General features: G+C 36.5%; 1 protein-coding gene across 1 annotated transcript; it reads right to left on the bottom strand.

Annotated features, from left to right (window-relative positions):
* Window positions 1-1,683: 1,683 nt before the first annotated feature.
* path (solute carrier family 36 member pathetic) lies at window positions 1,684-27,228 on the bottom strand. Its single transcript, XM_028179628.2, has 9 exons — window positions 27,089-27,228; window positions 8,669-8,730; window positions 8,401-8,486; window positions 7,235-7,309; window positions 6,019-6,169; window positions 4,778-4,899; window positions 3,438-3,522; window positions 2,700-3,160; window positions 1,684-2,208 (listed from the first exon to the last, which is right to left on the bottom strand). Exons 2-9 carry the CDS (start codon window positions 8,675-8,677, stop codon window positions 1,803-1,805), a joined length of 1,395 nt encoding a protein of 464 aa, XP_028035429.2. The 5' UTR covers window positions 8,678-8,730; window positions 27,089-27,228; the 3' UTR covers window positions 1,684-1,802.
* Window positions 27,229-27,234: the final 6 nt, after the last annotated feature.

The raw sequence follows: 27,234 nt of genomic DNA, 5'->3' as shown, positions 1-27,234 counted from the left end.
CAAGTTAGGTATATAGTGTGTTTTCTATACTTTTACACTATATAATATTTTTGACCCATTTTTCCCATTAAATCTATATTTAGAGCATCAAATCGTAATTTCCTAAATAGAACACTAATAAAAAACAAGTTTCTTAGAATAAGCTTAAATTCCATTAATGTTTTAATAGATACTAAGCATTTTTATAACTAGAATTAGCTCCCCTAAAGACACTTAGGCCAGTTTAAGAATTGTTAGATTACATGAAACATTTCATTAAGTGAACTGAATTGGACGGTATCAAAAGCATATTTTTATCACGGTTCTAAAGGTTCTCGTTCCGATTGCACTCGTAAATTCATAGTTTTTAGTTTTATTTCCTCCAGCTTTTTTTTTGTTGTTCTAAAACGCAGTAAACATTTCGATGTTGGGTAAATATTTCACGTTCGGATAAGGTTTTTGCTACACTCTGTATATTGCAATTGTATTCAAATTGCATTGATAGACTTAGATAAACACTACTTTAAAAACTTTGGTCGTTAGTATTTATCACAAGGATTTCTTCTGATCTCTCGATGTCTTTTATCACAATAAATATGATGACCATAGTCGAAGGAGCATTTACATTTTTATTATTATTAAGTTATTGTAATCTTTGATTCAGTACAATATTTTTGTGATTATTCACCTCGACTGTGGTTCAAAGTTACCATTCAAGTGTTTTCTTTTTATTTTGTAACATTACACAATAATATACTGCATACTTATATACCTATTTATATTTGAATACAATACAAGATATTTGAATAATTTTAATTTATTTAATAAATAAATTTTCAAAATATAAAATATTTAAATGCAACTTTGATTACTTATTCATACATCGTTTCATGTGAAGTAATGTTAATAATTTAGTGTGGAGTTTCGCTAATTTAGGCAGTGCAAAAAAAAAATTAACATTATCGACTCGATTGTATTGGTGAAACTTTTGACATTTTGATATTTTAATACTTTTTTCTAATACAATTAAGTAATCCTATTGGCTACAAAGAAAGTCTTTTCACAGATAAACCAACGAATGCGAACCAATATGTGAAGTAAACGCGAAGCCTTAAACATCTAAATCTTCAATCAAAACATTCACTCTCAATTCCTGGTACGGGAATGTAATTGAATTTCATTATTTATTTTGCGTTCTCTTATAAGACTCCTATAAACTTTAGTTATTTACAGGAACAAATTGTAAAAATTTAACTTAACAGACCAAATTTTCGAAGAATCTGGTCTCATCGTTGTTACACCTCAGTGGCACAAGCTAAATAAAATTCATGAACTAACAAAATTGGTTCATAAGTAAACCTTTAAGCACTTGGTCAAAGTAAATCTGAATTTTTCTTCTTGCCCACATTCTTGATAGGTGGGATTGGAACAAAGCAATCGTTTGTTTTGGCTACAATTTCATAATGCATCCCGCCTGTCTAACTTGAACTCTCTAGGGAATGGGCCAGATCAGGAGTCAGGATCGAAATTTGAGTTGGAAGGTAAGTTTTCATACTTCTACGGACGGATGAAGAAGTCGTTAGGGCGAGGACGCAGTGATCTCATTTTATCTTATCCGGAAAAAATATTTTTATGCTAGATCCTAGATTTAAAATATTGGTGCCGTTTTATGTGGAAAGACCACATTCTTTTAAAAACCACATCTAATTTATTGAATGAACATAGAGTTTTATTAACTAATAGTTACACTGTAAGCCACGCTTTTCCTATCACAATAATCTTTGAAGACTATTCCTTAATTTGGTTTAGGGCTATTTATAATTTTAGAAGTCTTTTAAAATTGCAAGTATGGCGTCTTTAGTACCGAAAACTAAGGCGAATGTACCAAAAATAACCACTAGAATGTTTTTCCAGATCAAATACTTTCCTGGGCCGACTCCCGGTTCCCAATACGTAATAACTTCAATCATTGCGGGTGCGATAAGACCGAGGATGGAGAAACAGAATGCGCCAATGACTCCCATCAAAGGACTAATCTGGGGAACGGCCGCGGCAATCGACACGCACACCGTGACCATGATCGTTCTCATGATGTAATCGGCGAGCTCCGGTCGTTTCGTGAATTTATCCTTAATACCGTTCCACATAATGTCAATGCACACGAAGAACTGCAGGCCAAAAGTGCAGTATACTGCAATGGCTATAGACAGTTTTACTATTTGAGCAGGGCTGGAAAGGAAAACATTGGCTCGTTTAGCAAACATCCTAAGATTATCGCGACCTACGCGGTACAAGTGCACGTGAATTATCTAAATTGTACTTTCTTCTTGGGAAACACAGCTTTAGAAAAGGGCATTTTAATTATAACGCGAATTTAAATTGTATATGTGATGACAGTTAAAAAAAAGTAGGTTTTATTGTCTATCCAGATGGGAAGGATTGATTAGCGGGGCAAATCTGCACATTAGACAGCGCAATTGCTTTCTGGCAGAACTAGACATGACTATGGTACCAAACCGTACGGGTGACTCGTTTACAACCCCTTATCTCTAACATATCTCTTGTTAATTTACTTTCGTTAACTAAAATCTAGTGAGTTCACGTAATGTTCACGAGTGTTCACACCCTGCAGATTGTTAGCGACATGGGTGACGTTGAATATAAGGTACGTGCTTTCCTATCATGGGTAAGTGAAGACAATCATTAAATAGAATACTTACATCGCGTCCCCTAAACTAAGAGTGATGGAATCTTGGACTTCCTCTCCGAACCGCAGGTAGCCGAGGAAGCCAAGAAGAATGTAGACTAGTGTAACACCGGACATGCCTTTGTTCAATACACCGCAGATACCGAGCATCGCACGAGGGGTCTTCATTGAGTTTTCGAGAGGCATCACAACTCCGATGGCTTCCATCGCGAAAATTGTGAGCGAAAAGAATTCGGGCCATTCGCTGGGATGTTTGAAGAGCATGTCCTTGATCTTATCGTATTGCAGTTGTCCAGTACCTACTAAGTAGTAAAGGGTGATCCCTAGACCCACAGCCATGAATAAATTCGCGATCATTGACACAGGAGCTAAGTACTTGAGATTTCGAATCCAGGCCATGAGAATAAGTGGGACCAGTAATATTATAATGAGAAAACGTTCATTGATAATATCGCCGCAGTAGAACTGAATTATCTGGAAGTTAAAAAAATTATCACGTATTTAGTAAAAATGATATTTAGTTTACGTACTGTGTTCAACATTGATATGGAAGAGAATAATTAAAATGTTAGACGCCAAACACATTAGATAATAAAAATATATTGTTTAAGGCTAGTTATTCGATAAAATTTTAATTTGCCGTTATATAAATGATAATTTGACAAAGTAAAGCTGGTTTGAATTTAAATGTACCATTGAAAAGTTAACCATAATGATACAATTGTTTTATATATGTGTATTTAATATTTACCTGTAAAATGTTGCGTGCTATTATGACAGTATAGACGGAGCACGTCCCAAAGTACGTTATAAAGAGACTAATGACGATGAATATCCTAAAAATTAAAATTAGCAATTAAGAAGGTTATATTTTGGATGGAGTAATTACTGATGGGAGAATTTTTGGTTTCAACCAGACGAATTTGCGTATGCGAGCGTAACTGATCAGCTTATCCGAAGGTGATCTATTAGCTCGAGGGCAACTGCTTTGCGAGTGCATCTTCTACGGGTTTGGAATCGCGATACGTTCAGAATATTCGGGGCTAGACTCAGTGGGGTTATGTTTTGCGTTAGCTGTCACATCGAACTCGAGTTTAATGAGTACGGTGACTTGTGCTTTTATGACAGCCAGTGTTATTACTAGTAGCATCATACACAACTGAAGGTGGATCAAAAGGATCCGTGATGTTTTTTTTTTTTTTTTTGGTCAGGAGTAAATCGCCGGACTTCCGCCCTTTTCTGGGGATACTGGGCGGGGTATGTCAGTGTCGAACTGACTAAAACCTCCTGTCGCTCAACAACCAACGTCCAAACCTCGCATGAGACAGAACTCATGACAAGGCAAAGGGGGAAAAATGAAGCGTTTAGTGCGGAGCACATCTCTCCCATCGCCCTCCCCCTCGGGACGCCGGACTGGCGGTCGTCGGCGCCACGACCACCAGCCCTCTCGGTCGGCAGACTGTCCGAAGCCCGCCTAGATGGCGCCGGTTAGAGTGGGTTACCCTACGGAATACCCCGCTGGGTCAGAACCAGCGTGGGTCGAGGATAGCCGGCCTTCCATCACCCGGATGCTCTTGCGTAAAACGCGTGCAGAGCAGCTTGCACGTCGTCTTCTTAGGCCCCCCTCGCCGGTCCCCAGACCGACATGTGAGGGGGACCCGAAACACTTAGAGGGCCAGGGCTTGGGCGAGATCCGCCTCCCTGGCCCCCGCTCGACGGCGGCGGGATTGTGTGTCTCTCACGCGCCCCGCCGCCTCCTTCTGCGAGATGGTGCACTCGCAGAAGTATCCGTGATGACTTGTAGGGTATGTAGTTATTTAAACAACAAATAAAAATCATCCAGCGCATAAAATTAATTAGCTATTTAAAATTGTATTTTTTTTTCATTTGTTTATGCAGCAGTTTGTTCTGTTAAGAAATTTTAGCTGACAATTATAAAAATCAGCCTTCATTAATTGCAAACTAAACAATAACATGAAATAGAAATTTACTGTGAATTGTTTTTTTTTTGTTTTACTTTACCGAATACACACTCTTTATTCTTTGTGCGTAGAAAGTATATTTCTATTGTGACCTGATAAAGTTATTTACCTGAAAGCATTCGCCCATTTTCTTAACGGATGTGGACCGTTATCCAAAGCCGCTTCGCCCACTTCCGCAAAGGACATCTGAGTTTTTTTCGTCTTCTTGTATAAAACGTGGGCACATTTGACCTGTTTATAAAATTCATTCATTTAAAATACTGTTAAAACGAAAACATGCTATGCATAGATATTTAGTTGCCAATAGTCTGTTCAGAAAAAAGCAAATGTAACTGCATTGAAAAAAATATTTCGAATTACATGGTTGTGAGTTTCTAAAGCCTAATAAAGATTTAAATATCACATATTGTGATAAGGGCGTATGGTGGCCGCAACCACGTTGTTTCCATGAACTCTGTTAACCATAAACCAGATGAACATAAGCGCATTCAGCCCTCCCCAATCGATAATTAAAAATGTCAGACATCGACCCTCCCGAGCAATACCAACTGTTTAAAAACGATGTGCCATCGTAAACTTCAAAGAAACAAATATTCATTTATTATTAAAGCAATAAGGGGTCACTTTCAGCTCCATTATCGGAACTACTCGTATGATCTATATGATCAATATATATAATGTCGATCGTTCGTTCCGTTAGCGCGAGCAAGAATAACAAACAAATAGGTACAACGTTTATGATATTTTAATGGCAACCTCGTCGAAGTCCAAGATGAGCTGTGCGTGTATTATTTGTGTGTCCTTTTTTTTATGCCTACCTAAGCTGAAAGCCTTGAGAGGCTATTTCAGCGTAACCTTAATAACTAGTAGGTGAGCTCACGGGGCTTAAACCTGACGACGTTGCTAACACGAACCCTAGCAAGAGCCGTGCTTCGCAGAATCTACCACCGGATCGGCAACGCGACCCACTGAGAAGTTCCGGCGAGAAACTCAGTGAGCTGTGTCTGAGGATTAATTTACTCGTCGAGCCCTTCGTCGCAAGCGACGGGTTCGACGAAAACGATGACCGATTCTTGAGGTAGCAACGTAGCGACGGGTTCGACGAAAACGATGACCGGTGCTTGAGGTAGCAACGTAGCGACGGGTTCGACGAAAACGATGACCGGTGCTTGAGGTAGCAACGTAGCGACGGATTCGACGAAAACGATGACCGGTGCTTGAGGTAGCAACGTTTATGACATTTCGAGGTCCAAGATGAGCTGTGTGTACATTTTTTGTGTATGCGTGTAACACACATGGATCGCGATGTGTATATATTTCTTTTTCAAATAATCCCATTCCTAAACTTACAAGTATATACGAGCAGTGAGTGCAGACGACGGCCACGATAACCGTGAAGAGTATTCCATTGATCAATCCGGCTGCCTTGAAGGCTTTGGGCATGGCTAAGATTCCAGTACCCAGGGAAGCCTTCAATAAGTGTGTTAGAGTGTCCATATTCCTGAAATAAAACCCGACATGAGTGCCAATACGTGAAGTACGCCGTGAAAGCTTTCGTATAAAATTTGAATGGGAATTGCAAAGTCAAAACTCCACATACATAACATGAGATAAAATATAACATGCGGTTTGCTATGAAATTTCGCCGGTAGCTGCTCTTGACAATAAGAATAAACAATCTAAACCAATATTTTGTATTCGTTAAGTACAGTTAACAGACACACGCAAGAAAATCTATTTAAGTTTTTTTTTTTAATTGTGCCATCGACAGAATTATTCATGGTTCATTTATCTTCGTTTATATCTATGTCTGACCGTTATGTAACGTTTGGAAAAACAATATATAGCTTAATTCAGTAAGTTATTATAAGTAAAAATATTTCTTAAGTTACGAGATGGAATTGACAAAATCAAAAATAGCATTTTAAATGCATTACTTAATTTTCGCTAAGCTTAATAATGAAACGTAAGCAACTTAAATTCGCGCTAAAGTGCAAATTTAGCATACATAGCACAGCACAATGTATACGTGAATGTTATGACAAAAATGTTAGTTGAGCAAAATCGTATTTTAGATGCGTAATCAGTGGTTTATTAATTTTTTTTTATATTAGCAGCTATGAAACGAATATTATACAAAATAAATTTGAATTCTTAAAAAAATATATATATTACATAATTTTAAAGTAGTTTTATGTTAAAAAAAAATCTTACTTGAAGTTGTAATTGTAACGTAGGACACGTTTTAAAATAAATAATAGAACATGAATGTATAATTAACAACGTTACTAAATTACTACGTCATTAAATTACTACGACCGAAGGAACAATATGAGGAAAACATGCATTAATGCAAAAATTGCTACGTGTCCATGCCGTATATAAAGACGCTTTAAGACGATTTTGTGATGTGGGACACAATTTTTTTTTAAAGATAGTTTATTTATTTATTTATAATTGTTTTCGTTTTAAACGGGATTTTGATTTTAAACGTTTAGAAACACTATTATGTATGAAATGCTTAGCCACACCTTAATTAATACGATCAAGTCATAAATTTACTTACGAAGTAGGAGTGTCCAACTTCCTTTCGGTGAACGGATCAAAGTCTGCTGACTCCGCATCTTTCGTCATGTTATATCTGTTCAAATAGAGGATTATGAATGTTAATTTACTTCTAACCACAGTTCACTATTTAAGGGTAGATATTTATAAAAAAAAAGGTTCGTCATTGTTATTATTTCATTTTACCTACATTCAAGAATCGAAGATGGAAAGACGCGTTTTTTTTTATTATACGTTATTTTAAATATTAAATGAACAAATTCAAACCGACCACACGGATTAATCTTGACTCAGAACGTGATAGTTTACAGATGAATCGTTTCAGAATACAAAGTAACTCGATTAATATACCTAAAAGGTCTTTACCTACGAAATTGCGTTTTGGAATGTACACAAATGTACCGTTAGTCGTTTTTACGCATATTTTTTATTTCTGTTAATCAAAATATGGTATCGATGCTCTCTCATCTTTTCAACGCCCTTCTTGAAGAAGTTAAGGGTTTTTTTTGTAGCTTCAGGGGCTATTTCAGCTATGCCCCCGGACAGATAGGTGAGCTCACGGGCTCAACCTGAGAAAATTTGCTAACACTAGCCCTAGCAAGAGCAGTGCTTCGCAGATTCTATCACAGGATCGGAATCGCGACCCATTGAGAAGATCCAGCGAGAGACTCAATGAGCAAGTTAGGTGTACGGAAACCAACAATGCACGTCATTAATATTGTGAGCCGTTTGTGCGGTATTGCTACCGCGACGGAACTCGTATTGCATATTGATGTAAAAGGTACAAATGTAAATTAATGAATACAAAACACTAATCAATAAACAAATTACTGTTTTTGAAAATAGAATTCCATACTTTTTAAATTAAATTCAGTTAAATTTAGAATTTATTGCCAGCCATCTATAAATTACGTTTCAGATGGCCAGTATTATAAATCGGCAACTTCATATGTAAAGAACTATTATTCATTCATTTTAATTTTGGTGTGAACATCGTTGAATTTTTTCAAAACTGTTCGTTCTATTATGTGTCTCTGAGCATTAAGTCTCCTAAAAATGCCCTCAGAATTTGGAAATACTATATTTAAAACGTTTTTGATCATTAGGATAAGTAGAAATAAAATATGAAGTTTATGAAAATATGTGATATGTGCGATAAGTACTCACTTGCTAACAATCTTTTCTTTGTTCTTTTCATCCGGAGATATAAATGTTTCCAACTCCTGTGGCGCTGGAATAGCGCCATTTGAATCCTGTAATGGCAAAATAGCAAAGAAAGCAATTAGTTGGGAGGTAAAAATACAAGGCAGACATTAAAAAAATAATTACATGTTGAAAGTAAAATCTATTATTATAATTCTGAAACTGATTCACACCAAGGACGAGTATTATGAAATCATGATTTCAAAAAAACTAATGGTATAAAAATACTTACGTTCACCATTTTGCAACGCTGATCGATAGACTTTCCGGTAAACCTTAGGTTAGGTTATTTATCTGTAAAAAAAACAAGATTTTATTAAGAATGTGGTATTCACAAGCCTACATCGGAATCACGTCTTAATGTCTTCATTGTTAATTACTCAAATGTTACATTAACAGTAAAGAATGTTATCTATAGTGACTGACATTTAATAACGAGTTGCGCGCGATATCGTCGTTACTTTCAACGACTTGCTACTTAAATGTGAATAATGTATGAAGTGGACGAAATAATAAGGCGAATGACAGAATTTGTAGAAGTCTAGATCCTGCGAAATAGTGAAAAAACGTAGGATCAGCTCCAATAAGTACATACAGCTGAAAAGTAACTAAGCGCCTGTTCTGCCCGGTCCAATTTCTTATCCTGATATTAAGTGGAAACATACAAAGAAGTGTGGATCTTTCGCAAGACGACGCGGAGGATCCCACCTAAGATGAACGGACAAACTAAGGCAGCAATGAATTCCCTACTTCTACTAAAACTTGTTGTTGAATGTAGGCAGAAAACAGTCGACAAACGATATTCATGATATGAGTTTATCGTAAATTATGCACCGCACGATAAGTCCAAACCACGATCAAGGTCTTTAAAAGTCATTTCTATTTATTCGTATAATATTTCCTAGCATACTCCCAGTATTATTGTATGAAACTGTCTCTTGGTTTTTTCTGCAAGATAGTCTCATTATTCCATGCGGGTACACCAGTAGTTATTTAATATTTAATTTTACTATTTTTCTTTTATGATGTCGAAACATATTATATTATCGAGTATACATAGTTGAGTTCAGTTTTGTTTGTTATACTGTTGGAACATGGAGAACGTTAATGAAGTAATGTTTTTGCCAAACATAACATCAGTCCCTAAGTTATGTTTATGTTATTCTTGTAATATTATTGACGAAACAATAGCTTGGAACTAGTTACAAACTCAAGACAAGTTGGAGTTGAAACTAGAATATAAGGTATTTCGGACTACGGGTTGACGAGTCCGAGAGGTTAAGTAAATTATTTATATCTTAAATACATTGAGTAGTCAGATCAGAGCAAGTAAGAATGGGTCGTGAATTACGATTGCAAAATTTCCATCTCAAGTTAAAGGTCGAAGGGTTGACGATCACGAGTTCTAGATTTTTAAACAATCAAACTTGCGTTCACTACTCGATTGACGAGACAGTCAATTCCCAATAAATCGAGAATAATTTTGATTGTTGAATCGGGGAGTGAGACAACTGGACTCTGAATGTAATCTGGCGCCAATCGTTCAAATATCACGGACTCGACTAGTAAGTACTATTAAGACCCTTGACAGTAAACGCTCCTTTGTCCGGTACTCATTGGCGCCAATAAAAACAAATACATTGTCTTTATATTTTAATACTGGGTCACTGACACAGAACAATCAACGCACGACAAAAATCGTTCGATTGAAACTATTAATAGAATGGAACACGAAGTTACATGGTTTCTTTGAGTTTTTTTTTTTTAAATAATTCGAAATTGAATACTACACATTTATACCACAGTAACTGGATTGTAAGTTTAAATAAGGTTACCGTTGTTTATGGCATTTTGCAATGGTAATAACACAAGCAAGACACTGTACTTAATGCTATGAATTCCATTCAAATCTCGTTTGAAGTATGACTGAAGAGTGGAGTTTATTCCGAAGCCGTATTGTACGTGACAAAGATAATCTGAAATTTATTATTTTAAAACACAATACGACGATAACGTAAGCATTATTTAAGTTCACGTAAAAATGTCAATATTATAAGTCTTTAAGTCATTTATTTACAAATTTAAAAAGAAAAACCAGAAGTGGAGTATTTTAAATTTATTGTTATCTCTTATCAACCACATAAGTTGATAAAAAATTAAATGTGTTTTATTTGCGGTTTAACGTTTTCTCAATATTTTTATAGAAATAATATGCTTTTGTCTGTCAATCTACTCGTAAAATATGAAGACGCATAAAACTAATCGTATTTTTACTACGACAACAAAAGCCAAGGAAGTAAAGTTATGTTTTGTCACAACCATAGCGGGCACTGGGACTTATCAGAATTACCAGTAAGCTTCGAGATCTTTGAAAAGCCTATTAAATCTACTGAACATATTATTAGCACCATACACACATACATTACACAGAATCAGAATATATATACATTGGAAAATTGTTAACTTTTGTTGCTGTTGGAAAACTGTTTAGTTAATGATAAAAGGTTTCTCAAATGGATTCATTGTAGATTTCCATTGGAAACTTACTAAACGTTAAAACAATTATATCAGATTCGTTACTGTTAGTTTGCTAGTCATAACGCGTATGAGAGTTCGACATTGAATTTATGTAAACAAGTTTAAATAAAAATATAGAACATGAACGTCTATTATTTTCAATTACAAATAATAATTTATTTCGAAATGATCATTTGCCGATCGAGCACAATCTAGAAGCTAGACATAACTGATAAGTATAAGAACTAGTTTTTTTTTTCCTACCTATGCTGATAGCCTTGAGAGGCTATTTCAGCTTCGCCCTAACGTTTGTAGGTGAGCTCGCGGGGCTCAAACCGGAGAGTTGCTAACACTGACCCTAGCAAGAGCAGTGCTTCGCAGAATCTACCACCGGATCGGAAACGCGACCCACTGAGAAGATCCGGCGAGAAACTCAGTGGGCTATGTCTATGGGTTAGTTCGCTCGTCGAGCCCTTCGTCGCAAGCGAAGGGTTTGACGAGGACGGTGACCGGTGCTTGTGGTGCTTAAAAGCACCGTTAATGGATCAGGAGGATCCGTAATGACGTGCTTTGGGCGACGTCGACGGTTTACCATTCGGTCTACTGGGTCGGGTATGTAGTTTCCAGCGGCTACGATGAGAGGGTTAAGAACTAGTAGGATTATGTTGTTGAAAGTTCTTTCTGTAATGAAAAAGAAAAAGCATCGAATATTCTCACTGGTTCTCAGAACTGAGGTTCAGATTTTTTGAAAGTAAATACGCCGTATACAATGTATCGTGTTTATAATTAATTCATACAAAAATCATATGAGACTGGGTTTATTTTCATTAATAGATATTTTCTATCTATCTTATATCTATGATTTTCATTTCTGTTCATTGAAACATTCTACTTGTTTGAAGAGTAGTGAGACAAAATGTTTATTAATATCAGGTTCCAGAAAGTCAGAATGCCAAAGGTTATCTTGACCTAACAAAGGCTTTAAGTGAGTGTCCACAGTAACGCCTCGAATCTTATTTATAGTTCTTCTGAACGTTATCTTTGAACAAACGGTCAGTGTTTACTTCAAGAAACGTTTCATCATTCCAAGAAGGATCAAAAACAAGCGTATAATTATTCGTGCAATTAAATTGAAAAATACACATTCAATAATAATATAGTGCAGTTGAGTAATTAGCTTTTTCGTTCATTTATTTTCAATTAAACTATAATAATAAATAGCTAACATATTATAATGTGTAGATTTTAAAAGTTATGCAAAAATCATTCAATTTTCTATTTCGAGAAGATAGCGAGAAGCTATAAATAGCCATTTTTTTCTAAATCTATGAAATAACTAGTCACCAGAGCTGATTCTAGACAGAAACATCAAACTGGTTGTATTATTAATTATACTGAATTTCAACCAACCTGTTCAATATTCATATAAGTCGATGTTTATGTAAGTAAGTGGCTTTGTGGCAATATGCGTGTACAATTTTATGACACATGCAATACAATGGCTAATGCCTATATTTAAATATTTTGTCCCGGTCAAAGAGCCTACAAATAATATTCTTAGCACACATTTTTAGCTCACCAGTCATTGAATTTGCATTTCAACAAACAATATTAAAGAGTTTCCATATGTACTAATTATTTTACTACTGAAAAGTGCAATATTAAAGACAGCGTCATATAGAGATCTCTACTTTGCGCCTGTTTAATTTGGACTTAGCTTTGAATGCAATTTAATCGTAAGTCATTAATATAGTGTTTTCAAGCAATACATTATATATTTCTATATTCCATATACAGCTGGATGACCTCACAATAATATTTCTTTTCGTGTAACAGTTTTTAAATTTACAACAACCTTCGAATTTTACGGATAGCTCAGTTTGTCGATTTCGTTACCACAGTACATCAAATGATTTATTAGTAGCCGTTCAATAGAAAAACAATTAAGGGATACGTTTTCTTAGATAGTATGACACGGTAACAACGGTACATACGACGAAAGTGGAAGCCAATAGGATCGGATTACGCGCGAGCACTCTGTTCCAAAGAAGCCCTGGTATGCATGCGGTGATAGTCGTTTTCAGACTTAGTTTTATTGTTACAGGCCACAGTACCGGCCAGAAATTTAAAGAAGGGGGACATAAAAATCATCTTGAAAGATTTGCTTGAAATTATATGTATAAAATATTGGGAAGTGGCTGTTACTGCTGTTCAGGTTTTTTACAGTTTTTTGCCCGTAGATGCCGCAAAAAGCTATGTTTGATGAAAAAATTATGTTTTCTCTCGTCTATATTGTTTTTTAACTACAGAACGTAAAACATGTTTTCTTGTATCACGTAACGCTTTGTGTCAACAAGATTATCGTTTCACATACATTGCCACACATATGTACGACACGTGATGTTTACAGAGAGTCTCGTGCGTTACAATATTACTTATAACCACATTTTATTTGTTGTAACATTCAATCATAGATTTTTTTTTTTTTTTTTTTTTTTTATGATTGAAACTTTACTGGTGGCCCGAAGGCCTTTCCAGTTTCACCAGGACAGGTGGGCGAGCAAAGGCTTAGCCAAGAGGGGTGGGATTTGCTAACAGCTGCCCGAGCGCCTCCGAAGGAGACCTAACAACTCAAGAGCAATTGTTTCGCGAATGAATCTACTACCGGATCGGAATCGCGACCCGCTGAGAAGATCCGGTGAGAAACTCAGCGGGCTGATGCATGGGTTAGGTTGCACGTCGACCTCTTTGTCGAGTTCGACGAGTACGGTTACCGGGGTCCCTAAGCCTGCCCCTAGTATTAGAGCTGAAGGCATCTAATGCAAAGGTTATTGGATCTGATGGATCCGTAAGGACGTGTCTAGGGCGTCGACGGTGACTGGCTCCTGCATGATCAGGATTCGGGGAGTAGTCAGCGGCGGCAACGATAAGGCGATTGTCATGACGCATAGCCTTATCGAAGTATCGTTCCGACGCTGACTTCATGTATTTCCGAATTGATTCGAGGCCCAGGTCGTCGTGTAGGTCAACGTTCCTCACGAACCACGGAGCCCCGACAGCTAACCTGCAAAAGCGGGATTGTAGGGATTGGAGGGTGTCTATGTGTGTGCGGGCCGCGTGAGCGAACACCACACTCGCGTAAGTCATGACGGGCCTTATGCAAGTTTTGTAAAGTGTCACCTTGTTCCGAAGGGACATTTTACTCCGCTTACAGATCATGGGGTAGAGTCTACCGAGAATAAACGCGGCACGGTCACGGACTGATTTTATATGCGGGCGGAATGTCATCGATGCATCCAGGGTAACGCCCAGGTACTTGACCTTCCTGGCCCAGGGTATGGGTTGTCTAAAGAGAGTAATCGGGGGTGTGAGATTCCTCCTCCTAATCCGGGAGGAAATCCGTGTGGAGCTTCCCCTCTGAAATAGCACCGCAGTACTTTTCGCTGGGTTGATGTCTATGCGCCATTTTCGGAACCACTGTCCTAGGGCTAGGGCTGCGCTCTGAAGCTTCTTCGCGATTAGGGACTTATTTCTACTAGAATAGTAAACAGTCGTGTCGTCGGCGAATAAAGCTAAATGGGTCGGCGGCGACCGGGGAATATCGTTGACGAATAAGCTAAATAGGAGGGGTGAGAGGACAGAGCCTTGCGGGACTCCAGCTGTGAGAGGTCGTGGGGAGGAGCGGGTTCCCTCGACTCGATATCGAAAAAAGCGGTTCGACAAGAAGTCCCGTATGATGAGCACGAGACTATCCGGCACGCCCATGTTGAATAGTTTGAAAATCAAACCATTGTGCCAGACTTTGTCGAACGCTTTTGCGACGTCGAAGAAGAGAGCTCCCGTGTATAACGGTTTTGGTCGATTAAGCCCCACAAGAATGTACTCCGTGAGGCGGTGCACCTGTTGAACGCATGAGTGCTTTGTACGGAATCCGAATTGTTCATCGATGAGAATGCCCTTGGATGAGACGAAGTCTCTGAGGCGTTTGTAGAGCAGACGCTCATACAGTTTGCCTAGAGACATGAGGAGGCTAATCGGGCGGTAGCTCGTCGGATGATTTTTTGGTTTACCGGGTTTATGTATGCCGATAACGTCCGCTTCTTTCCACACCGCGGGAAAGATACAGTTCGCCATAGCGGCATTGAAAATAGATGCCAACATCACGATGAGTTGGACGGGTAGAAGTTTAATAACGCGGTTAGATATACCGTCGGAACCGGGAGCCTTGCGAGGACGTAGGTCTTTGATCAAGTCTTTAACTTCTATCGGGGTGACGGATGGTAACGCATCCGATGGTGGCAAGGAGGCTCAATCATAGATAAGGAGGACCAAAATATATGCAGGTTCGAAGTACACACTGATTCGTGATCTCTTAATAATAAAGGCACAAAGTACCTACTTGTAAATTGATCACAATAACACTGAATTTTATAGCGACCAACGCATTAGTAACAAAAGAAGTTCATTAAGAATTACCGATAAATCTACTACTGCAAGACAAATTAATTTTTATTTTTTATTTTTTTATTGCTTAGATGGGTGGACGAGCTCATAGCCCACCTGGTGTTAAGTGGTTACTGGAGCTCATATACATCTACAACGTAAATGTGCCACCCACTTTGAGATATAAGTTCTAAGGTCTCAAGTATAGTTACAGCGGCTGCCCCACCCTTCAAACCGAAACGCATTACTGCTTCACGGCAGAAATAGGCAGGGTAGTGGTACCTTTTTTTTTTTTAACGCTGGGGAATCCATTTACGGATACCCGGTCCGGGGGGGTAACGAACCGGGTTATGTCGGACTCCGGCGCCTCCTGAGAAGAAGAGGGGGACGAGAAGGTCCTCCCCTCCCCGAATTCCTCGCAAGAGACTACGCCTTGAAAAAGGCGCGCGGAGCACTTGCCCCGCAGAACGACTACCGACTAAACCCCAGCGAGCTCCACCACACCGGCTACACCAGACCTACGGCACCGCAGTGCGCGCCGAAAGTCCGCCTTCGCCGGTACCCGTCCTGATGATAAGACGGGATTTCATGTCCGGGAAAATCCCAAAGGACGTCATTTCGGAAGATACACCGTGGGCGGCGCACAGGAGCCACCTTGCACCGCCCCACCACCGGACCGACAGTCGAGTACCGGGCGCCCCCGCACCCGCCACCTGATAGTCCCTACGGGGGCTGAGCGGGAGCTTCACGCCCGCGCCAGCCATCCCGCCTTCTGCGCTGAGGTGCTGAAGAGGGATCCCACTCCCTTTCACGCTCCTCAGCCTCACGGGACGCCATTACCAGGTCACAAAACCTGGCCATGGCCTCCGGGGTAGTGGTACCTACCCGCGCGGAATCACAAGAGGTCCTATCACCAGTAATAATAATATATTTATAATAATATAATAAATAATAATATAATATTTATTTTATAATAAACGTACTCGACATGTGGCTTCGTGCCAAAACCGGAATTTAAGACACGTCGAACGTCTTCTCGGCTCTGTGCTATTTCTATGAAGTATCACCACCAAAGGTATTAATAAATATTTAATTTTATACCACGAGGCTCCCAACAATATGGCTGTACATTACTAAATAATAGTAATAATAATGGTTGGTTCGAAGTAAGTATCAGTTGAATGGAATATTTTAAATATATTCAACTGATGATTATTTTTAATAAATGTATCTTTTTTATTTGATTGGTTTTGTTAATTTTAAGTATGTTTCAATGATACTATGTACACATATGGACTTGTTGTTGTCTGAAATAAAATAAATCATTCATTCATTACTTAGTTGTTTGCATATCTATCTACCGTCTAAACAACGTGCATTTCACCACCAATTTTGAGAACTGAATTCGAATGAGTTTTCTGTAAGTAATTTTCGGGAGTCAATCGTAGAGGGTCACAAAATCAGTATTGAAGATGTGGAAGGATTCGAGGAAGGGTATCGATTATAGTAAAATACTAGTAATACAAGGAGACCCGTTGTGTATATACTTTTTAATACTATAATAATACTATTTTCTATTTATTATAATACCTACTATTAAGTTATTCTCTTGCGACCAATTATAATACGATTCTTTTTTTCTTTTTTTTTTATTGCTTAGATGGGTGGACGAGCTCACAGCCCACCTTAAGTATTATTTATTTCACTCAAAAATATACATAGATGTACAATAATGTACTTCGTAATTATTGACGTAATCGATAATCACATAAGCTTCTAAATGAAGTTTATTGAGTAATCGGTTTTACTTAAATACTTGACATATCTTATCGAAAGCCCTGTCTGTGATTTCAAATAAACCAAATTTTACTCGAGTAGACCGTGATTTATTTTTCATCTCGAAAGATAAAAGGTATACAGACATCGTTATTATGTATTCATTGAAGTCAATTCTTGACACGTATTTCACTGATCTCCGTCACCTGCGTTTTTTGTTCGCATAATGAATCTCGTGTGAATGTGTTGATTTTTTACATTAGACTTACAGATAGGTATGCCTGACTACAATAATTTACAAGTCAAACAAATCGTGCTCAATGACAGGACCGAGAGAATGTCATTATTCTTTATTTTTTAAACATATTTTTCGACAGACTTCAAGTAAATTGTTCTGAAGGCGGGGCGCGGTTCCTCATTAATCAAATCCACTTTGACTGGTGTTCATCTAAGCAATAAGCAATCTTTAATAATAAACACAGGAGCTTGCGTTCATAAATGTTACAGATATACAGATCAAGGATATAATATACCAAAAATCTTTACTAATTTCGAAATGTATGAAAAGATCTTTTTGCATTAAATGGCTTATAACAAAAACCCACGAGATCAGGAGTTGTTGTAATCAGAGTAATGACGAGCTGCTTTCAAGGCTATTAAATTTATCATGTGAAATGATGCGATCTGCCTGCGTCTGTGTTTTAACAGGTAAGACGCGCGCCCAGTTTACTTGTAGTCATAAATTACGGCGTGGGTAATCTAAGAGGCCGTTATAGTATTTTTTTGTTTATGTTTTTAGGCCTTGTTCCACCAGGACAGATGGGCGAAAAAAGGCTCAGCCAGGAGGGATGAGATTTACTAGCAGCTACCTGAGCGCCTTCACACGAGATCTAACAACTCCAGAGCAGACCATTCGCGAATAAACCATACAATATGCCACCGAATCGGAATCGCGACCTCAACTCAACGGGCTGATATATGGGAGTATTCCATTGTGTAGTTTTACCCCATAATGAGCCTCTAAGAAGAATCGCGAGTGTCAACGAGTATACGACCACTTCTAATTATTTGAAAATTAAATTTAGTATATGTACATTTCTTTAGATTTGAAATAGTCATCGTAAAAACAACATAGGAATCGATTTATTGTACTAACTATGTTCTCTTGTCGTCTATCCGCTTTTGTGCAGAACAGCACACTGATAAATAAATATTCAACTGTATTCTTGAAAATATTACAACACATCAATACAATTTACAATTTTTATACCGGCTACAAAAAAATATGTTTAACGTCGTCTTGTTTTATTTTATTATTATTCTATTACACTAATACATAAATTTCTTTTTTTCATAATCAGTTTCGTAAAATTAACTTATTAAGAACAACATAGATGTGTATGAGACCCAATTTTAAATAACAGATAAAAGCGATATAAAAGTCTTACAATGTTTAACAATTATTTAGTCCTTGTGTTGTTTAACTGATCACAATGCAATTCAATGATTTTTGTATATATTGATCGAACCGAGTCGAAAGTCCAATACGTAGAGAGCTCTCGTTTCGATATACAATAATATATCTCATTTCTTCTCAATCATTCGGTAACCGCCCTTGCATTCACTTTCAATCACCCAATTAAGTATGCTATCGAATCGTGAATGACTACAATCACAGTCAGAATATATTCATTTAAGTTAAATACAAGACAGGAGATGTTTCGAGGTGATGTTGAACCAATAAGTAGGTAATATCTGTAAGTATTATTGCGCGTACCAATTCTTCAAGTACATTATTTACATGCTTCTTTCGATGAAAGTATACAAATGTAATAATTGGTTCATTTATTATCGCGCACTATTTATTCGTCGAGATAATACAGTACTTAAAACTAATAATAAAAATATATTTGATGTTGAAATTAAATACTCTCACGGTTTTTCATTTTAAAACTTTTACTGTCAAACTTCACAATATCTTTCCAAATTTTCAGATTGTGGTAGATTCATTAATAATACAGAAACATTTTTAGTAGTCAAGGTTTTTTTTAAACAATTATGACTTCTATTCAGAATTATTTCAGTGTGCATTGGCCATTGTTGATTCGTCATGTGCACATTAAGTCAAATTAATTATTTTATGCATTTATTAAAATTGAATTGATCTAGTTGCTATAGTAGCCTCGACGGGCTATTCTGTCTTCGCCTTGGTTGATGGGTGAGACACCGGGGTTCAGCCTGAAAGAATTTGTTAACATTTGCCCTAGTAAGAGTACTTACTGCTTTGCTGAATCTAAAAGCGGATCATCACAGAAGATTCGGCGAGAAACTCAATGGGTCGTATCTGTGGGTTGTTGCCCATCAACTTTTTGTCGTATTCGACGAGTTCGACAAGAACAGTGACCGGTGTTTGAAATGTCGTAAAGCTCGAGATAGTCCGGTGGTAGTCTGTACCATGCGGTTCATGCTACCCATGATCGAAGACAGTGGAAGAACGTCACATGTGGTCACGATCCTCAGTAGTGAGGGAACGATATAGAAGCAAGGAAAGCTCTGAGAGGTTTTATCTTAAAAATATTAATATTAATTATCCTTCTATAACTGATAATATTAATTATTGAACTATCGATCAGATTAAATGGGAATAATATATATTTTTTTAGTGCAAAAAGAACATAAAATACATTTTATTTATTGTTTTTCGTCGATGTCACTCACGACCGATGTTATCTTGAAATTATTAATTTTTATTGTCGCGATATACCATAAATATTTTTGTTAAAACCAGTAGGGAATGATATTTTATTTTAGTTAAGCATTAAATGCTTAACATTAATTATTCTTATAATTATACCTAATAAGTCTTTTCATATCGCATTACTAATATATCTACTACGTACTGATTCTTATCAAGGATTTTTAATGTTATTCTGATAGTGAAATAAAAGAAAGGTTTTAATTTTAATTCCCTAAGTCTTCCGTACTTAACTTTTTTTGTTTTAATTTTGTTGAATTCCGCTAAATACACTAAGGCCACATGACTTATAAATTAAACAATTTGTACTACTATTTTTCTGAAGAGGATGATAAAGCCTATTTTGGTTTTATTTTGTCTGGACAAAAAATTACACTTTTATCTTGTTTTGTGTTTGTGAAGGTGAACCAAATTGAGAGTATTTAAATGAAATGTTTCATACCATAGAAATTTAAACCGATAATTTCGTTATAACAATGTTTATGGCAACTCTAAGTATTTTGCTGAAATGTAGTGGTTTATATGAACATAATATGTCCAAATTTAATGGACTCTTGTGTACTAACGTAATGAATCGTATTGTTAAAATTTAAAAGTACGCGGGAAATACAAAAACTGTTTTCAGATAACGGTACGCGCGTCGGTGCCGCCCACAGCCTCCAGTTGCAAATAATTAGTACACCACTATTATGTAGGTCACAACGTCGGCCATTCTCTGAATTTCTCTGTAACCACGTGTAAATTCGGAACGCTCAAATACTTCACGTCACTCAACATTAGCGTGATAAAATTACACCAACGAGGCATGGGCTAGGTCATCAATAATAGTTTTAAAAACTCGATACTCCAAACAAATCGTAATCAGATAATTGAAACTCCATTAGCACACTCTACCGAACTGGTAAATATTATTGTAACGCTTTCTTGAAAGTAATAACTTATTGATGATAACGTCAGTGACAACCGTACGTTACATACATATAAACATGTAATCAAATTGTAATACCGATACTACAGAACGCAACAGGATTATGTGGTAATAAGTCAATTAATCGTATGCACAACATGATCACCCTACAGATAATGTGTTTTGCATGTGCAGCGCTTTTTATATTCTCGATCGGTCCGCACCCAGTAAATATTTACACGATTAAATTACTTGGATCTTTCTATAATCAATCATGCGTGTACTTTTTACAAAACGTTTACAGACTTAATCACGTGTATTTCTATTGCCGTCCTGTTTTCTCTAATATTCTAGATTACACAATTCAAATTAGATATCTAATGAAATGATAACTTTAAGATTGTCGTGTAGATACCGATCTCAATTAGAAAAAAATTCAATTTAAAAACTTGAAATTTTTTTGGCCCATTTGACTTTAACGCCGATGGTTCCTTGATGAATTCATGCTATTTAATATCTTTATTGTTTTAATTTGTACATGAATGTATTCGTGTCTACATAACTGATTAATTTAAAAACAAATCTACAACTGTCTTTTTAATCTCTTCGGTGTTTTTATTTTAACATTCTTATCATTAGCCTTCAATTAATCCTTAACGTTCAATCATTCTAATTATCTTAAAATTAAAACTCTTAGATATATAATAAACATAATTAGAGTTTGCACAATTTTCGTTGTATTTTTTTTTTATTCTTAGATTGGTGGAAAAGCTCACGCCCACCTGGTGTTAAGAGTTTACGTGATTAATGTGTTGGTTGACAACAATTCGGGTCATATTTTTACAGTACAACGGCTGCCCTATCCTGCAAACCGAAGCGCATTACTGCTTCACGAAGGAAACAAGCAGCGTGGTGACTGGTGGTACCTATCCGTTCGGGCTCACGAGACGCCGTACCACCAGTAATTACGCAAATTATAATTTTTTCATGTTTCATTTTTACTATATTATTTCTTCATCATGGAAGTCATTCGTGGAAATTCTGCTATTTTTCGTATTTCATTAGAAAATTGGTATCGGCACTTGCGGGATTCGAACACTGGCACAATAACATCGATCGACGTAAATGCACCTGGCGTCTTATCCTTTAGCGCGGCTAAATTACTTAATAGTACCTATTTCAATTTAATGTACCACCACTTTGATTTATGTCATAGTTTCTAGAAAACGTTTTTTTCGCTGTTTTTATACATTGATCTTATGTGGCAGCTTGATATTATCAAGATAATCAATTCCAAGGATGTGAGAAGCCAGTTGTGCTTGAAGCATGGCACTGATATCGTCTTATGAATCTTTTTTACAAAACTAATTTTTATTTTATTTGTTATGGTTTTATTACTTTATTTTAACAGCTAACTTTTTAAGGATTGTTATTTTTTAATTTATAAATTTACGTACGAACCTTCTATTAATACCAACTCTTAACTAAATGATATATTTTACACTGTTCGTACCTCACATTGTTTTTATTTGGATAACCAAATATTATATTATTTTTATTTGATGTATTGTCTCATGTGGCGATTCACTTCCAAGATCCAGGAATAAATTAATTAATGATTGTTAAACTCAACCTCTACATACTAATCTTCAAGGTTTTTTGTATTTTTCATTTGTTTTTTGTTTTGTTTCAATATTATACCGAAATTACCTGTGAATACGAGGAGGGATCAAAAAGTAGTGAGAACGACATACTCCTTGTTAAAAAATACTGGCAGGCATAGCTTAGATACATATTTGTAATATTAATAAAGAAAAAAATCTTCGGTTCTCTTATGTTTTTTTCTGAATGTAGTTATTTGTTGGCTTCGTGTCGGAGCGTGTTCTCGAAAATGGAGAAAAACGACGTGCGAGCCGTTATTAAATACCTCTGTTTAAAAAAGTTAATGATGCTAGATATTCATTGCGATTTGGAGGCAACATGAGGAGAGTCTGCTCCGCCGTATTCCACTGTCGCAAGGTGGGCTTCTAAATTTCGAGTAGGGAGAACGAGCACGGAAGACGAACATCGTTGCGGTCGTCCATCGACGTCAGTCACCCAAGAAAATGTTGCGAAAGTCGAGAAAATTGTATTGAGCCATCAAAGATATCCGATACTTAATACGAGAAACGGGCATTTCGTATAGAAGTATTCAATCTATACTGAAACAATCTTTGAATATGAGACAAGTCTCCGCAAGATGGGTGCCGAGAATGTCATCTGATAGTCAGAAACCAAATCGACTTGACATTTCCAAGATATTGTTGGACAAGTTTCAAAAAGATTCTGAAAACTTTTTGTCTCGCTTCGTAACAATGTACGAAACATGGTTCCATTATTTTGATCTCGAGACAAAACAGCAATCTTCGCAATGGAAACGGCCATCATCACTGACCCCGAAGAAGTTTCGTGTCGTGGCATCGGCTGGCAAGGTTATGGCCTCAATATTTTGGGATTCAGAAGGAATATTGTTGATTGATTACCTGGAGCGTAGAACTACTATTACAGGCCAATATTATGTAGCTTTAATTTCCAAGTTGAGGAATGCCGTCAAAGAGAAAAGGAGAGGGAAACTTCGAAGGGGCGTGCTGTTTGATCACGACAATGCACCCGTGCACAGGTCGGCAGTTGCAATGGTTGCCATTCAGCAAGCTGGCTTCGAATTGGTTGACCACCTAACTTATTCACCAGATCTGGCGCCTAGAGATTTTTATCAGTTCCCCAAATTGAAAGAATACTTAAGGGGAAACAGGTACGAAGACGACAATGAGGTGATGTATGCGGTGGAGAGCTTTTTGCTGGACCAAGACAAAACTTTTTTTTTTTTGAAAGGGATTGAAGCCTTGGAAAAGCCTTGGACTCGGTGTGTAGAGAGACTCGGAGACTATGCAGAAAAATAAATTATTAACTTATCAATAGTCATTATATTTTATCTCATTCTCACTACTTTTTTATCCTCCTAGTAGTTTTATCAAGTTTATATTTTTAACTATAGAACTGTAAAATTTGTTGGCACTCCCTGATCCTTGAGAGAATAATGCAATTCATTTAAATTAATTTTGATACAAAATTATAAAACTTACCTTAAGTTGAAAATTTAATTTATTTTATGATAATTATTTTAGTTGTGTAAAGAAATAAAAATAAAAATTTAATTCAACGTCAATTCTATGTTTGTTCGGTTTGCATCCTCACGCACTCTTTCAAAGACAGGAAAATACACAAGTTTCTATGAATGGAACTATTTTAACAGTTATTGTTTAACCGGTAGGTTGTGAATTCAACTTCTTTAACCAAATAAATACTAAACCAAATATGTGTTTTTGTTATTCAGTACTTCCTACTAAACATGCCAAATTGGCGATTTTCGAGGTTATATAGAGTCAATATCGAAAATTCATCTAATTGTTTACTAAAAATTGCCTACGACACACTTTTCCTAATAGGGTGTTTCAAATTATTCTATTAAATCTTTCATTGATTCTTTCGAGTGCATCGTTGTATTTAGAATAATTTACCAGAACATTTCCTAATGAAATTGTACAACAGCTGTGATGCAGCTCATGAGGCCCATCTCGTGTCTCAAGCCGGGAATTTATTTTAAGACGTTTATGGATATCGTTATTTACTTAACACTAGATCAAACGCCTCGCATCTTACTATGTTACAAACAAAAGTTCCGGAAAGTATCCGATGCGTGTTGAGAGGCATCTGCACTGTCTGCACTGTTCCAAGATTCTGGCTAGACAGAAGACTGGAAGGAATTTTCATCTAACGCTCGCATTAGAAAGAAACGTAGGCTTACCGGACAGACATCGCCCCTTAAGAATTGAAGTGTCATAATCCCAAATATATTATTTTAGGGTTAAGGCCAAAAATGTAATTTATTGAAGAATTGTCATTTTTTTTGGTTTTTCGATAAGTAAGCGCTTGATTTAAAAGAGTCGGAAAGAGTACGTTTGTCCTTATCTAGACTAAAAGAGATTGTTTAATTTCAATAAGCTCATAGAATACATGTTCATAATAATATGACGTTCGAAGTACAAAACTCATTTTCTTAAAATTTCATTCCCTTCAATTCTATGAGTACGATATATCTTCTGACTATTTATTTTGACAGCTTTTCCGTATGCGCAATCACAGGATAAACATTTTTTTAAGTATGTAATGTTAATTAATTAAGAGATTCAGTACTACTCAAAGTCAAACCGTAGAAAAGAAAAACGTTCGTAGCCGTAAACTAATTCTCGCTCTTCATCATTCACCCGTTCGTATTTATCTTTATATTTATCGTAAATTTTGAATTTGGACTTTGAAATTTAAATTACGTAAATTGATTTTGAAATTTAACATATAATTCAATTTGCACTTCTTTCAAGAGTGATTATCACTTTTAACTCGCTAGGTAGATAAACTATGGATAAAAGACAATTAATAAAATTTTGACAGTCGCCAGATAGCCTTATTAGATAAAACGAGTTAAAATGTTAGGTTAGTAGGGTTGCTGTATGTACTGAATATATATTATTTAGTAATAGTGTACAATACGCGCCAAGGTATGTAAGATGTATCAGCAATTGAATAGTGATGTAAATGAGTATGCATGGGGGAAGGTGAGTTTAAAGAAATTGAAATTTTAAGTTTTGCGTTAATTTTTTTTAAAACTGTAATGAAAATGCGAAAACATGCCGAATTTCACAAACTCCAATTTTTATAATATTGAACATAGGGAGTAGGGTAGTGGCTCGAATACATGAATAAGAAAATGTCATTTTCAGGGATCTGTCTGTCGTAGGTTTGAGTTCGAAGTGGTCGTGGCCTAAAGGTTAAGATGCTCCGAGTGCTAGTTTTATTATTGCTCTTGTACCACCTATTAGTGAGTGGTTACCGTCACTCACGGACGTCAGTAATGCCAGGGGTAGAGCCAAGCCACTGCCTAAAAATGTATCAAGCGATGCGACCATTCCGGTGTCCAAATGACGTCGAAAGTTTCCAATGTTTAATGAAATACGTACTTAACTCATATTCACGAATTACTTCTAAGATGAAAGAGTAACATCGTATATTAAGAAATGAAACCCGAAAAAAATTGTAATTTTGCGTAATTACCGTAGTGCGTACTATGAACCTGAACGGGATTGTACCAGCACCGCCTTGCTTATTTTTACCGAAATGTACTGCGTTACGCTTACACGTATGCGACAGCCGTTATACAATTCAAATGAGAATTTAACAATGAGCCGTGAGGCTCAGGGTGAGTTTCGGCAGTCACATTGTGATGAAAGAAAATATTTGAGAAAAAAAAACCCGCTGAGTTTGTTTCGCCAGTTCTTCTCAGGACTGTGGCTATTTTTTTGGAACCGGTGGTAGAGTTAACATTGTTATTTATATTTTGACATTCAACAAGTGTGTTATACTGACATCTAAGTTGAAATAAATGATTTTGAATTTGACTATGGACTCTGGTAACCACTTAACAAGCTGAGTCGCGAGCTCGTTCTATGTTAGCTGTATCGTAATTTGAAAGTCGACCAGGTACTTTGTTTTGAAAAAGAGTAGTCGTTTTGTAGAAAAAGAGTGACATAAACAGACATTAGAGACCCGAAGGGTTGAAGTTTCGAGCAATTTATTGCCCAGCCCCTTTCAACAGTAATAGGAGCATGTAGTATGCAGAAATTAAATAATAATATTAAACGTAATTAAGTACATATAATTGATTAACGTTTTATTACCTATGACTGAAACTAATTCAAAACCAGTAGCTCTATTTCCTTTCGCATGAATTTAAGATTCATTTTCATGTTTTCTTTTTTGATATTTTTAAAATGACTGCACTACAATTGAATCGTAATGCTATTAAATTGATAAATTATTCGGTGCAGATAAGCATAAGCAATGGTAAAAATAATTTATTACGGCATGTTTCAAGTTAATCAGGACCGCGAGACTAATTCTGTGAATGAATAGTGCAAATAATTAACTTACCTCTCATATTAAATGAAAAAAAAAATACATCAATGAAAGCGTGTTTTTTTTTAATATTATATACGGATAATAATATTTAATCAAAATTACTTTTGTAACATATGCGCTAAACAGTATATCGCGTAGGTACATACTTACATTTACTAAGAATTATTACGTGTCAATCACCCAAATAGAATTATCGTACATAGTTTCATAGACAAGTAATGAAAAATTATTTATAGACTTACCTGTTTTATAATAGAGCGGGTGACGGTTCAACTTTTAGGTTACGTTTTGGTTCCAAGCATCAGCCACGTGTTTTAATTTTAGCGAAATGCGAGCGTGCGACCCGCTCGCGTGTTAAAAACGGAATGAACGAAAAGCGGCCAGCGAG

Source organism: Bombyx mandarina, chromosome 01 (assembly GCF_030267445.1).
Source record: "Bombyx mandarina strain Sakado chromosome 01, ASM3026744v2".
Classification (NCBI taxonomy): Eukaryota; Metazoa; Arthropoda; class Insecta; order Lepidoptera; family Bombycidae; genus Bombyx; species Bombyx mandarina.
This window is presented reverse-complemented; position numbering and strand designations above follow the sequence as displayed.

Excerpts from the sequence above, each read along its gene's own strand:
- path (XM_028179628.2), bottom strand. Across the intron at positions 7,310-8,400 it reads AAAGAAAAGATTGTTAGCAA|ATATAACATGACGAAAGATG; the intron begins GTGAGTACTTAT and ends CTATTTGAACAG. Across the intron at positions 3,161-3,437 it reads TAGCACGCAACATTTTACAG|ATAATTCAGTTCTACTGCGG; the intron begins GTAAATATTAAA and ends TTTAACTTCCAG.